Source organism: Centrocercus urophasianus, unplaced genomic scaffold (assembly GCF_019232065.1).
Source record: "Centrocercus urophasianus isolate 14NV4802_14NV808 unplaced genomic scaffold, USGS_Curo_1.0 seq_14, whole genome shotgun sequence".
NCBI classification, from domain to species: domain Eukaryota; kingdom Metazoa; phylum Chordata; class Aves; order Galliformes; family Phasianidae; genus Centrocercus; species Centrocercus urophasianus.
The window spans coordinates 15,418,651-15,433,393 of record NW_024884586.1 but is presented as its reverse complement, the minus strand read 5'-3'; the positions used below and the strand labels follow the sequence as shown (position 1 = coordinate 15,433,393).

Sequence of the window (14,743 nt, the reverse complement as noted above, 5' to 3'; positions counted from 1 at the left end):
GCACAGGTGGAGCAGCATATGAAGGCATTACTGTCAATTAGCAAAGGACTGAATGTTCTGTAGAGTTCACTGGCCAGTTTCTCCTACATCTCCTGGGCTTAACAGCACTGGGTGCCCAACTTCTTAGTGCTTTCCTTGTAGATTATCCTTGTCCACAGCTGGAGGCTGCATTGTTGTTCTCTGTGGGACTGAAGCCAGTAGGGCTGCAACAGGATATGGACTTAATGGGCTACTGCTGGCAGGATCAAAGTGAGCCCTGGAACTGAGCTGATATCCCAAAGTCCCAGTAGAAGGATGCCTACACAAACAGTGCTTGTGTGACCAGCAGACCTCAGATCACTGGTGAGACAGGGAGCTACAGCTGTTTGCTGTCTGGTACCTTCATAGAGTTAGAAGAAGCTAGCAGGTAGTTACTGTATGGTGTGTTTGTGTTGTGGGCGTTTAGAAGCAGCTGCCTTGGTGTTGGAACACTGGATGTGATGCATGTGTTGGCCATGCAAAGTGTCAGGTAAGAACATTGGGAGTAGCTGAACCAGGAAACATTGCAACTTTTTCCTACAAATTAATCCAAGGCAGAGGCAACATCCAGCAGCAGGCTGAATGCTGGAGCTTCCTACTCTGCCAAGCTGCTTTCAACAAGTCCAAAACAGGATAGTGAGCAACTAAAATTTCTATTTAAGAGAAGCCTTCCTGTTCAGGTGGAAGTGTTAGGCTCTGGAGGGAGATCATCTCCCTGTGAGGCAAGAAATGATGACATACAACCCTGAGGGCATCACAGAGCTGGCAGCAGAGCTAGAAGGCAGCAGCCATGGCTGCTGCTCCCACCCTGCACACTGGCCGCATGGGCAGCACAGTGCATGCAGCCCAGAGCTGCAGTTGTTGGTATAGGTAAGTGAAGCGTGAGTCTTTGTGTTTTGGGGTCACATGAATGTATACCCAGACTGATTGTTGGGTTTAGGGGGTGGGAAATAGCAGTTCTAGGGAAAAAAAAAAAAAAAAAAACAAGTAAAACTGACCAAGCTAAGAGCAATCTTACAGAAGAGGAAATGGAGGGCTTTCTTCATGCTGTCCTCTCCCCTTCACTTTGGCAGCAGACCGAGGATCTTAGTTGCGTTGTGACTTTGGGGCTGTGGCTGGCTGCCTGATCAGGGTACCTGGAAATGCCAACTAGGAGGTGAGAGAAACGAGTCAGTGCACTATGTATGTGAGAGCAGCTTTCTTAAAACTTCTTGATGGTCAAAGAAGATAGGGGCACCGTGAAAGCTCTCCAATGGGAGCTTTACATCAAATGAGGTCAGATTCTTCTTTAGTTCCTTGTTGTCTCTTCAAGACTTAGAACAGTGAGCCACTTCTGGTTTTGCCATTTGATGTCTACTTGCAGTGCTGCCAGAAAACAACTGTGGTTGTTTGTCTTCAGCGATAAAGACTGGGGGGAAAAAGGGAAGGGAATGCTGAAGCTTTTGTACTGCATCCCTAAGGATAGCAGCGCTGGGATCATGGCTGCAGGTGACAGCTGAGTACATAACTTGGGATCAAAAGCCTGAGGCATCACTTCAGGCTCTGATGTGCTGAGAGAAGATCTCCGTTGGCCTCAGTTTCCTTATCTGTTAAAGTGTGAGAAAAGCTTTGGACTGACGTCATCTCCCCAGGGACAGTTTGCAATTCACCTGCTTGCATGTATGTAGCGCCAGGCAGGGCTGCAGGCCATGCTCTCCAAGGGCTGTGCTCTGAGCAGGCACAGGCAGGACTGACCCTGTTCCATGGGGGAGAACCAAAGCCTTGCATTCCTCGAGCCCTCGCTTTTGAGGGTGAAGAAAGCTTACATTTACAGAACTCTCTGCATCGCCTTATTTACGCCTAACCACCATCTGGCAAACTGGAGCTGGTGACAAAAGAGAGGCTGTCTGTCTGTCTGTCCTAAGCTGGCCAATTCTTTCTGGTCAAGGGTTTTTACTTGGGGGGAAGGGGAGAATGGGACACTTGAGTTTATACCTCATTTTGGCTGCTGTAACTGACTTTATTCTTTTTCCTTTGGTAAGAAAGTGACTGTACTTAACACCAAGCAAATAGTGAAAATTAAAGCCGTTTCACTTCACTGTCACAATATCTTTCTTTTATTTTTTACTTTTTTTTAAATTTTTTTAAGAAACGCACACAAAAACCGTGGAGTGTTTCAGCCTTGTGTTCTGCTTTATATTACCAAAAAAAATTCCTTTCAATATAAAAAAGCATTACAGTAGGGAATACAGGATAAATTAGCTCCACTATCTAATAAAAAGAACATTTACAGGTTTTTCTTTTAAAATAGATTTCCAACATCATTATTTCACACGCAGCCCTTTCCCCAGGCATTTGCGACGGTCATTTGAGCATTAAATAACAGCTGGGGGCAGGATGGGGGGCTGCTCTCCACTATTCCCCCCAAGGTGCATAGGCTGTGCTCACTGCACGGCAGCCACAGCCCCCTCTGCTCTGCAGCCAGCAGCGACTGCAGCTTGAGCCCCCAGATTCACCAGAGCTGCTAAAAACAAATACAAAAATACAGCTGCTTCTCCTGCCTACTCCTCTGAAAAGAGAAAAACTACTGTACAACAGAGGGGGTGGCCACATTACCATCGGACAAAAACAACAAATTGACACGCTTTGCCATACAACAGGAGTCTGCCTTCTGTGCTCCCTTGTTCATTAACTGCCCCTGGAATCAACTCCTTCTGCCTGTTGCCTACTTCCACAGGTACTCTCAGACTTGCCCTTATCTCTACAACCATCTCCATTTCTCATTTAAATGTGCTGCCTGGCCTTTGCGGTGACTTTAAGCTGTGCTCCCAATGGCACAGCTGCAGAGAATTGAGGTCTTAATCCAGAAAAGAGCGGTGGAGGATCAGAGAAGCTAAGAGAGGGGAAACAACTGCACAAAGACCAGAACACTAGAAGAATAAAGGGTCTTTTGGAGGTATAAGGACAAGTGATAGAGAGAGAGAGGATGTGAGCTAAAACTAAAGAAAACAGTACAGAACTGGGAAAGCCAAAGAGATACAAGCCTGCAGCGATCCTACCTCAATCTTCTGAAGTATTCCTGCTCCTCTTGCTTACCTCTATCCAAATTGCCATCTCTGCTCATGGGGTCGTTCTTCCCCTGCCAGTGGCTCTATCAGAACAGCCACTGACACCAGCTCCTGAAGCAGAGGTAGAACAGTTACGCTTCCTTGCCTCTGAGTTTGGCTCTGGTGCAGTGCCCCATTCCTGCAAGACCAGCAGATGCAACAGACTTTTCCTATCTTAAGAGCAGCACCTGCTGTTTAGTGAAAATACTGCTGGTTTTGGCTAGCAAAACTGTTTTCCTTCATTAAACGACAGGCCAGAATTTAATGCTAAAATGCATCATTAAATACAGGTCCAGAGGGAAACGACTCAGAAAAGCTTTCCATAAAGTTTAATGCAACATCTGAGGCCACTCAGCAATCCTGGCCTCACTCTCCTGCTGGAATATGCTGACACAGTGCAGGTGGGCTGCTGCTCTACCTGCCCCAGCTTTATCCTGCTTTTCTCAAGTGAAGCCTGGAAAAGCTTTATGGCCTCTTTCCAATTCCTTTGTATCCCAATTCTCCAGCCAGGATATTTAGCCAAGATCTTTGTTTATTACGGACCACTCTTTCTTCTGCTTTCCTTCCTGCCTTGCAGCCTGCACATCCATTCACTTGCATCTGCATGGCGGACACAGACCCCATGGTGTAAGATACCTGCTGCTGCCAAGCCAGGGCAGGGGGCTGCTGCTTGGCTCCTCACTGCTGCCTTCATCCCCCTTTCCTTCCTTGGCAGTGGCTACCGCTTTTGGATGGACTAGTTTAACCCTATATAAAAGTGCTCCTTAATCTAAGACTATAAGAAGATGTAAGCTAAACAGAAAAAGGTAGCCCCTGCCATCCTCCTCCAGACAAAGCGAGTTTGGAGTCAGGGAGCAACCAGAGGAATGACAAAGCCAACAGGGGCTGAGGCTTCCAGAGGATAGAAACCAGTGACCTGTTTTTGTCAATGACCACAAACACTGGAGAAGCAGCTGGAGTAGTCACAGCAGCTGCACACTGAATGCTCCCAGATCCTGCCTGGGACCTCAGCTCCACCTTAATATCTCTGACCAACATCCAGTCTTGGGCATGTTTCTCAAGTTCATTTCCAAATGATTAAGTAGATAACAATCAGCAAAACATCAAACTATCTTAAGGGAGGAAACGCTCTCAACTAACAGGCAGGCAAGAACAATCCTGACCTGATGCTTCTGCTATGAGCCCGTGGGAAAGCCTCAGGGGAAATCCCCAGAGCAGAAAGGAGACCACGAGACAGCATAAGGTAAACAGCATGGGAGTGGCTGATGAACCTCAGGCTCATCGTGTACTATGCCTGGAAATCCTGCTGGAGCAGTAAAGCTTATAAGAATCCACTGCAAATATACATAGGTTGCTCCAAAAGTAATGCCTCCTATTTATTTCCATGGAAACTACAACAAAGAGCACAATAACAGTATTTGATAGAGCAAATTCTCAGCTACAAATCACTACTTTTCAACATAATCATTACCATTAGCCGTGCACCTTCACTAGCAATGAACAAGAGCCTGCATGCCACGCTCATAAATATCTGCACCAGTGGAGGTGTCCCACTGTCGCCACTGCTCAAATGCACCACCCACCACCTCACTGTGCTCACATCCACTGTTTGGTCTCCAGAAACATTCAGCAAGTTGATGAATGTCAACGGGTGCCATGTTTTTCCACAAGGATGAATTCTATGACACGCCTTTGTTTCATAGCACTGGCATGCCTGACACCATTCTGTCAAACTGCCCCTTCCCCTGCCATCTGATGTATAGCAATGGCATGTAATGGGATATTGATGGGAAGGTTCAACCACTACTGCCATACTACCAACATCTGCCTCTGACTTTGTGGGCAAATATAATACAATAGGAGGCTTTACTTTCAGAGCAGCCCTCATATACTAATAACACCACCACAGAGTGGTTTTTTGCAAGGATGAAGTGAAAGGCAAAGGCTGACAAGTGTTAAACACTATTGCCTCCCCTTTCAGGAAGGCAGCAGAATTAGCTATTCTTGACCAGAGTCATCATTTTTCCCAGGGAATAGGAACACAGCAAGGAACAACTTGCTCTTTTTTTTTTCCTTCCCAGTAACACTGAACAAAAAAGGAAAAATCAGAAAGGCAGGCCCCAAACTCTTGACCATCAGCCAGCCCTGGATGAGTCCCATGTTTAAGTGAGACCACTCTGCCCCCATTAGGGCTCCAGAGAAAAGCCAGACTGCCCGAAGTGTTTGACTTCTCTGACAAGTTTCAGGCAATAGGGGCAAAACTTACGTACAAGGAAGAATGTGTGTTTTCACTCTGTGGCTGGGAATTACAGCCGGAATCACACAAGCAATGACTGCCTGTTTCTTAGATGAGCTGCCAGCACCACTTGTCGGGACTGCCCAGGTGGGTTTCCATACTTTGGCCAACGTCGCTGCCTGATGCAACCTTGCTGCCCCTGGGTTGCTGTTCTTCAGTCCTTTGCTGTTTAAATCATGATGAAGCTGCAGATGGTAGGCACTGCTTTGCACTGACAGGTGAGAGGGACAGCTGTGCTTGTCCTCCCACTCCTCCCCATAGGCTCCATCTGTCCATAGCATAAGTGGCTGCACTGGGCTCCTGCTCCACAGCTGCTGTGGGTGGCTCTGGGCAAGGCTCCGGTGTACAGTGTAGTGCACATCACCTCAAAGTTCCAGCCCCTGAAGTACAATCCTTTTGGTCATTCATATATTACAGCCCTCTTTTTTTTTTTTTTTCCCCTCCATTTTTCCCCCCTATCCCATTTTGTTAAAAAAAATAAAGTTTCTTGTGTGTTTTCAGGTTGTGTTTCGTCTGATATTCCTTCTTTCTTCCAAGCATCATTCCAATGTTAGGAACGTGGTGGTCCGCAGGGTGCCTCTCTTACTGGATCCCTCGGAAGAGACACATGGCAAAAATCATGGCAAACAGCTAAGGGGGGAAGAAGAGGGAAGAAATAAAATGTTGAACGGTAAGAAACAGCTACATTTTCCAGAAGAATGATGCAGGGGGGCCTTCGTGGGGACTGCTGGGGCGATGCCCAGCTCCCTCTCCTTTTCACAATACAGGCACTGGGGAAAGCACCCAGCGTCTCTGCAGGACTAACATCTTTCTGGGGCAACCCTGTTCCACTGGAACACCACCAAAGAGCTAATGTGGGATGATAATGGAGATGCCCCTAGCCCAGTACAATGTCAGTCTCTAAACTGAAATTTTTAAAGCAAAGGCAGAGTTTGAGCACATTAACCATAGGAGTCAGCTTGCTGAGATGCAGCTGTAATGGGAATAAGAATCATGCCCTGGGGCACACAGTGAGGTTCCCAAAGCCTCTGTGGCCAAAGTACCACGGCTGCAAACTCTGTGCCATGGCCAACACGAGGCGGCACTGCAGGCTCATGACAGAGATTATTTCCCTGCCTCTTGTGGCAAGGGACCAAGTGCCCGCCTCTTTCTAGGCGATTAAAACCACAAGTGGATAACCTGCAAGCACTCTGCAGGAGCAGCTCCCTGTCTCGCTGCTGGACATCCACCAACACTGCTTTTATGATCAAACAACAGTACCTCAATGGCCAGCACTCCGATGGCCAGGGCTCCTGCAAGATACACGTAGGTCTCAAAGGAGTTCAGGATCACAGTGTAGCAGCCCTAGGAGGGACAGAACACAGTGAGATACACATGAGCAACACAAGGAGTTGTTCCCTCAGCACAGCCGCCCAAGCCCTCACTGAGCAGGAGGAACCGTGACTTCTTGCAGGACAGAGAGGAGCAGCAGGGGAGAGGCATTCCCTCTGCAAAGGGAAGAGACTAAGCACAAAGAAAAGGGCCCTCTGGGCACATGACAGGCAGCTGTGGCAGACTGGGGATACAGGCTATTTATTTAAAGCCAAGGCAGGAGATTCTTCACTTATAATTCAGTCACAGCCAGCAGCTATTTCACACACTGGGACCTTTTCTTTGACCCTTCCCCCTGCAGGCACATGGATGAACACCTGCTCTTCTGGATATGGGAGAATTGATGTCATGAAGAATTCAGGGCCATGCACTACTACAATCCTTCCATTTATGCAGCACAGCTACCATTGGCTTTAATGTAATTTCTTATTGCTTATACAATTTAAGAGCATGGAGACACTCTGCAAAGTTTTCAGTGTTTCAGGAAATCACCAGCTTATCCTGGCCTTATTTCTCCCTAAAATCCTCACTTCTCAGCCTAAAATTCCAACCCACTAGCAAATTTCTGACAATAGGTCATACATAAAGAGAAAAGTAGACTGAATTTTGCCTAATGAAAAATGTACCGCTCCCGCTCACTAAAAATACACATGTCCCATCCATTTATCTGGGATGTCTCAATCACCTGATTTTTTCTTTTCACCTAAAAGGAAAATATCTGAAATGCAGAGCTGGCAATGACAGTTACATACTGATGTCAGACTCTGCTCACTAGGAGTGAAGCAACCAGGAGAAAGCAAGGGACAGAGAAGACTCATTCATGCTACAAACCCAGGGAATGAAGATGACTGGGGCAGCAGCACTCTTGTCATCATGAGGCTCTGCTCCTGTTGTGTTGTCAGCCCAATTTTCAGGAAAAAAACATCCAGCCCAGCAACAAGATGTCTGGGTGCTTGCTAGAACTCCAGCCTTAACCCAACTTTCAGCATGCCCTGCTCAGCAGGCTGAAAACAAAACTGAGTACAGATGTGGCAAGGACTGTCCCAGCAGCCTGACTTTGCTCCAGCAGTGCTTGAATACAGCCACCAGTTCTTTGGGAGCATCTCCCATTTTATATAAATGCCTCACTGTGCTTGGTGACATTTGCTGTGCACACAATTTCTCCCACTGCCACAGTGCAGGACAAAGGCTCACAGAAAAACATCTCTTCCCATAGAAATGGGAGGCTTCAGTATCACCACTTAAGGAAAGCAAAAATTTTAATCTGCTTTATATCCCTGTTTCTCAGAATGCATTTCTTTCCCCCCTCCCTGCTGTTTGTCATCTTTTCTTCTCTCTCACTTCTCCCCATCAATTCATGGCAATCAGACCTGGCAGATGCAGTACGGCGCTGTCTGCTATGATCTCTCACCCAGCGTGCCTTTGCCAACTGTTTCCAGCTGTCTGACAAGGAACAGCTCACCCGCTGCTTCCAAACTCCTTTACTCTCTTTCACAATCTGCTATCAAGTGCTGAAAACAGGACTGCTAGTTAGCACGGAGAGAAAAGGCTTGTACATACAAGTCAGTAGAGAGTTCAGCTGGCTCGCGAAGGCTGCAATAAACACAGTCAAGATCTTTGCTAGAAAATTTCTGAAACTTCAGGTACTGGGGAAAATGTAAGGAAACTTGGGTGCTGGTAGTATCAATGTCAGTGAATTTACTCTGAGTTGCCTTTTTCCAGTCTAGCATAGAGAAGAATTGCCAAGTCAAGAGACCTGTCCAAAGAAATGCACTCTTTCTACTCTAAGTAGTGAAAGGGCAGAAAAACGCAGATTTCCAACACACCTCTTTCTTGGGAAATAGACACAATTTTTTTGTGGCTGTTCAAACCTCAATCTCTTGGTTGAATATAGTATTGATGAGGAGCCTTTGTGAACTAAAGTGGAGGTCCTACAGCAGCCAGTAAGAGCAAATTCTATCCCATCCTCACTGACCTGCAATGGCTTGTCAGTTAACTTGTCAGACAATACTAACCTTTAAAGCCACAGTAAAACTTGACATAAAACTTCTATTCCACCTCTTAAACCCCTGCGAAAATCGATTTCTGCTGATACAGCACAGCAGACTTAACGGTACACAGAATGAAAGGGGATTTATAGTATCACATGTCCGTGACTTCAAAAGTTGTTAACAGTGTAAGTGCAGTTACATCCTCAGCTACAGTCAGAACAGCATAACCTGCCACTTTCATGGGTAGGTAACCCATGGCAACCACAGCCATCCCTGCTGGGAAGCCCTTTCTCCAGCCATCTGGCTGCCCCTACCTGCCGGTTCTGAAACTTCTCACTGCCTCGGAGGCAGGCTTGCCTGTTAACAATCATCCCTTCTCGGCTCTGGAGCTTTCGCTGGCAACAAGCCTCTGGTATAGCCTCTTCCAACAAGTGTGGGAATGGAGGGACAGCGTCAAAATCTTCTGGTCCGTTCACTCCACAGCAGGCAAACTGGGGAGAAGAAAGAAAAACAGAGTTTACACTTTGGCCTCAAAGGAGATACCAGACATCTTCCAAAGACCTATTTTTGCAGGGATCAAAGCTTTAGTCAAAGCAGAGACAAAACAACTGTTGTTTCCAAGGAAGCGGATTGCACTTGTACCTTGGAGCTTCTGTTTCATCAAAGCCTCTTTTTATAAAGTCCCACTGTTCCGATGTCACAAAGTAGACTCTAAGGTACCATTGGGAATATTGCCATGAACTACACAGGACTTTGGAGTGCATCCAGAATGACTCGCCTGAGATCACCCAGCAAGTCTGTAAAAGAGCCAGCGGTGCAATCCAGGCTCTGAGTGCTCATTCTCCCCAGAGCTAATGACCAGGACTGCTCTGCTCAAAGGCACTGCTAGGCAATTCAAGAAAATTCTCTTTTTAGGATTCAAGTCAGGTCCTTTTTAAGGATTCAAGTCATACTCTGTCTCCTTTCAGCCACCAAAAGGAAATGTCTTTACTGAAGTCCTGAATCAGCATGAAGGGCAGCAGTCATCTTTTTCTTTAAAGATTAAAAATGACTTTTAGTTTGCAGAATCTGACATCCTACTCTTCACTCCTGAACAGCTACGATGTGGGCTGTGCCAGGCAAACACAAGCACACACAACTTTCTGCAGCAGGCAGGCACAAACAACTTGTAGTAGATAAGAAAAATTCCAATGCCAGCAACTCAGCTGATCTTCAGTCCAGCTGCTTAGATCCATAATAACAAACACAACTTTGATGGTGACTGTTTACACACTGAAAATATTCTGTTAGGCTATTCCTGCCTCATCTGTCACCTACAATCTCATTTCACAGGAGGTAATAAGAAGCCATTAATTAGCACCTGTTCTGGCTGCTGTTGGCTGGGAGTGGTTTTGAAGTAGTCTCAAAAGTGATGTGTCTAGGGTGAATGCATGGAGATTCTAGCCCATTAGAGGCAGCTTCAGAGCTTTCTGTATCCAGTTCTAGAATTGGGCATAGTCAGTCAGCTCAAATCCTTGAGCACTGGCAAACCACAGCGGGTGATAGTCATTGTGAGTGTTACTCTCAGCAACAGGAGCAGTTAGTTGTGGGAAAACCTGGCTGCCAATGAACGGTCACCTCTCTCCCACCACTGCCAGGAGGAGCCAGGAGGTGTTGGCTGAGCACAGCATGAATGGCAGCTGACCATCAGTAGGGTGGGACCAGCATGGCCTGACTTACTGTGATCATAACAGAATTCCAGGTGGAGGAGAAGACATCTGTGTCATTGTTCCTCACGTAATGCTTCTTCAGCTCCTTGGTGAAAAACTCTCTCGTCAGCTGAAACACACGGAGACAAGTGGGAATGCAGAGGGTTACTGCCAACATCTCTCTTTCAAGCACTTCTCAAACCTCCCTGTTGTGAATACTGGGCATCGGTTGATTTGATTGGTTTGGTTTTGTTCTTTTATGCAGACCTCAGAGGAGAAACATGGGAAAAGCCACTGGCTGAACCATTGCTGTGCCCAGGGTGTTTGGTACTTGTTCAATAAAACTGCTCATTAAACATCAGGGAGCGAATTATATCCATATTTGCAAGCTAATGTATACATTTAAAGGTTGATGGGTATTGTTTGCTTCTTTTTTTTTTTAATATTGAGTATTTGAAAGTGTTTCATAAGTTGAAATGACTAAAGTAGATTTTAGAAAGATCTTGAAGTCCAAGCCCAAATAGTAGCTTAACTTACTATGCTTCCTGAAGTCTGCAGTCAAGACATGATTTTTCCCCTCACTTTCATTTCAAACCAGTTAACTTCCAACTAATGTCAGGGGAACTCTGAATTTACTTCCATGTGTGAGAAAGCAGAATGAAGCCCAAACACTAAATTTCCTTGGAAGGAAAAGGAATTAAAACACGTGGAATGAATGCAAAATGTTCAAGTCAACTCACAAATCAGAGAAGAGATTGCTTCCCTCACAATGCTTTGGAGTATCTAAACTCACCCACACACGAAGAAAAAAATCCTCTTTATATTTCCAATGTTCAGATAATTCAAACATTTTTTTTCCTAAGGTCAACGATAAAAACTAATGGAATTTAATTTACTCCTGCTTACATTTATTGTAAAATAGAAAAAACAAACCAACATCTCTGCTCAGAGACTCCTGAAACAGTTAGACACCTTGAAAATACATTTATGCAGGATTGCTCTCTGGAGGACCAATAACCATGCAAACTTGAAAGTCCTGTTAAATTGAGTACTTTGATTCAACCTTGTGCCCTCTCTATCACTTCAGGATGAAAACTTCAAGACATCCCCCTCTCCATGTTCCCAGTAGGCCCTGACTTGTGTGGTCCCTTGTCTAAAATACCTTCTGATTTGTGATCCACACAGGCACCTCTACACCAGCACAAAGCTTGGGTGAAAGGGATTGGACTCTGCTGGATATAGCATTATTCCTGTGTTATATATTTGCTGGACTGGGAATTAAGCTGCCTGAGAAAGAACCGTTTTTTTTTTTTCTTTCCTGTTGTTCACAAAGCATTGCATATGCACTAACACAAACTGCTACAAGTTGGTTTCAAGTTCTTGATACACAATGAGAAATACATACACATACATATGTATGAGACGTATGGGTGGGCACAAAAGCACAAGCACAAACTTGACCATTTCTTTTGTAACTATACCACAAACCTCAAGGAAAGCCAATAAGGCTGCTGTGATTCTTTAAAAGAGCCAGAATACCACTTCATATTGATTTCTCTTTTGCAGATACAAAGGCAAAATTTAATGACTGCATCAATACTGGGTAGTCACAAAGACTTGAATGGCACAGGGAGCTAAATCTCATTACTTTTTAATTAGATGGGCCGCTAAGTTCCTAAATCACTTTTACGAGACAGATTTTTAAGTTTTTAATTTTTCTTTTTTTTCTTTTCAACATTAAAATACCAGAGAATCAGAAAGGACTGAAGGACTGGCATTTTCCTTTGGGAATCTGGTGCCCTAGGTTTGAAGATGCTGAAACCTGCCCTTGGTCTTCTCCTTTCCTTCCCTCTCAAAGCATGCTTCACCCACCCAGCATCCTCTCCTGCAGAGACAGCAGCACATTTTTCTGATGCTTGTCTGTTTCTGAAGTGCAGGCTTTGAAACTGATATTACAGTTGGTAATAATCCCAGCCGGCTGCCTTTGGCTGGGTCTAAAACAAAAGAGTCATTTAAATATAAAGTGAAACCTTTATTTTGACAGCAGCAATCCCAGAGGAAATTGTTCAGAGTTTGTGTGTGATTTTTACGAGACTTGGCCCAAAACAAAGCCTACCTCTGGAAAAGTATGTCTGCCAGGGAAATAACTGATTCCATTTTGCTGCTCTTAAATTGTTTGTCCTGAGGACGTGAAGTTCAAAAAAAAAGAAGTTAAGAATCAATCAGCAAAGGTAAACTGCTGACAAAGTGGGACAAAAGTCAGTAAGATAGACCTTACCCATGTCAACCTAGGGACAGACTGTGCGTTTTCTTTAGTTTTCCCCCATGTCTGAGGAAACAGAGCTATCAGAAACCAAAGCGACTTGTATTTCAAGTGTCAAAACTGAAGATGAAAATGCAAACATTCTGAGTCTGTTCAGAGCCCTGCCACTGGACTCACGTGTCCCTATCACCCTGTGCTTTCTTGCTTGCTAATGCAATTCACCAAATCTCTCAGATGGACACAGTCATTCAAGCGCAAACACATTTTGAAGAGAATCGATCTCAGCCACACAAAGTTCAGTAGCTCTGTCACACCGAAGGCCTGAAAAAAAGTCCAGCACCCTCCACAGCTCTTCCCCTCCACTCCTCTGGCACATGGAGACCAAATCCTGAATACAAGTCGAATCTCTCTTCCATGGACTCTAAGCGATGCCTCTCTGTTGTTCACATTATTTACAGAGACTGAGATAACCAGTGTTGTTGAAAAACAGGGTTCTCTGCTGCCCCAAATTTTCTTTGTGAAGGAAGAAAAACTCTGGTACTCCCACATTCGATTAACCAGTCTTCCTCTTCAGAGATTGCTTTAAAGCAATAATGTGGGAGTCCCAGAGGTCTTGCATGGCATATTAGCTCATCACTGCTAACATCACTTTCACTCACCTCGCCACCATGCTGTGCTTCACCAACTTTTCCTCTCATGTCCAATCTCTGCAGAAAACATCTCTTTCCTCCCTTCTGTGTCTTAATTTCTCTTACTCCCACAGCTATTAATAATTTAACTCTTCTGAGTGTTGGGAGCTAGTTTGCATGTAAAACTACACAAGAGAAAGTTGCACCAACCATCATCTGGAAAGCAAACAGAGCGTATCCCTTTTGTCTCACTTTATACACCCTGTGTGGCCAAAGCCATAGGGACTGGTGCAATGACCACGATGGGAAAGCATCCGGCAGCTCTACAGAAAATGTAGGTTGCCTAAATGTGCACTTACCACTGCAAGCTTTGAAAATAAGTCATTACACATGGAAGAGAAAAGCACATCCGATCCTGACCTTCTGTGGTCGTGGAAGGATGGAAAGTTCAACCCTTCGTCCCCACAGACATTCTGTCCAGCCATCAAGCTTCACACCAACCCAGCAATGACAACATTAGTTCTTAGTAGTTACCAAGCCAGAGGAGCCACCACCAAAACACATAGCAACAGCAAAGCAAGACTTTGTACAGAAGAAACCTTTAAGAGAAGACCAACCACAAGAATTTTCAGACTGAGTTTAACTTCTGAATAGAGACATCTCCAACTGCTGGGATTCTGACATCCTTCATTTCTCTCTTTTCTGCCCTTCCTGTCAGTCATTCTGACAGGGTGGGAAGCTGGTGACGCAAACAAGGAGATAAGCTCAGGAAAGATAAAATATTTTGTTCTCCTTCAGGTTTTGACTCACAAAGCATCACCAGATGTCACAGAAGTCTAGAATAACCACTGTGACCTTATCTGTGAGCATCACATTGTCACATATCCCATGGTCACCATGGTACTGGAAGAACACAAGGCTTTTCAGGATCCTTGTGGCTGAGGGAAGAAGGCACAGCCACTCCACATACAGGAAGAATTGTGCCTGTCCAGTTTCTCACTCCTGCTCTAAGTTCCCCACATATCACTCACTGGGATCGCTTATACCTCCTCCACAAACACTGTACCTGGGTCTGCAGGGCAGTGCTGCACACAGACTTCCTATGTGTGCGGTCTGCTGCTCGTGCTGTAACAGAGGAATCCCCTAAAATCTCCAAACAGCAGAGCTGTAATGACCAGAGCACACCAGACCTCCCGTGCTGAAATCTACTTACAGCGCTGTAGCTACTCCCACAAAGGCACAACCTCAAAGCCTGAGCTGTAATGGAGTTCCCACACTGTGCACCAAGTGCTACTCTTTCCCAACTCTTCAAATCCGAGGCAAAGACAAAAGACCACTGACTTTTGGGAACAAAAAGGGCAAAAAAAAGGAAGAAAAAAAGGGGGGAGGGAAGGGGGGGGG

At 45.4% G+C, this 14,743-nt stretch overlaps 1 protein-coding gene across 6 annotated transcripts in view; it reads right to left on the bottom strand.

Annotated features, from left to right (window-relative positions):
* Positions 1 to 2,098: 2,098 nt before the first annotated feature.
* The window catches only part of TSPAN18 (tetraspanin 18), a 104,334-nt gene continuing 91,689 nt past the window's right edge, over positions 2,099 to 14,743 (bottom strand). For all 6 annotated transcript variants that reach the window (XM_042814377.1, XM_042814380.1, XM_042814379.1 and 3 more), the window contains 4 exons: positions 10,482 to 10,580; positions 9,077 to 9,253; positions 6,661 to 6,744; positions 2,099 to 6,030 (listed from right to left, as the gene is read on the bottom strand). In XM_042814377.1, coding sequence (XP_042670311.1) covers positions 5,983 to 6,030; positions 6,661 to 6,744; positions 9,077 to 9,253; positions 10,482 to 10,580 — 408 coding nt within the window. In that variant the 3' untranslated portion in view covers positions 2,099 to 5,982. The remainder of the gene's footprint in view (positions 6,031 to 6,660; positions 6,745 to 9,076; positions 9,254 to 10,481; positions 10,581 to 14,743) is intronic.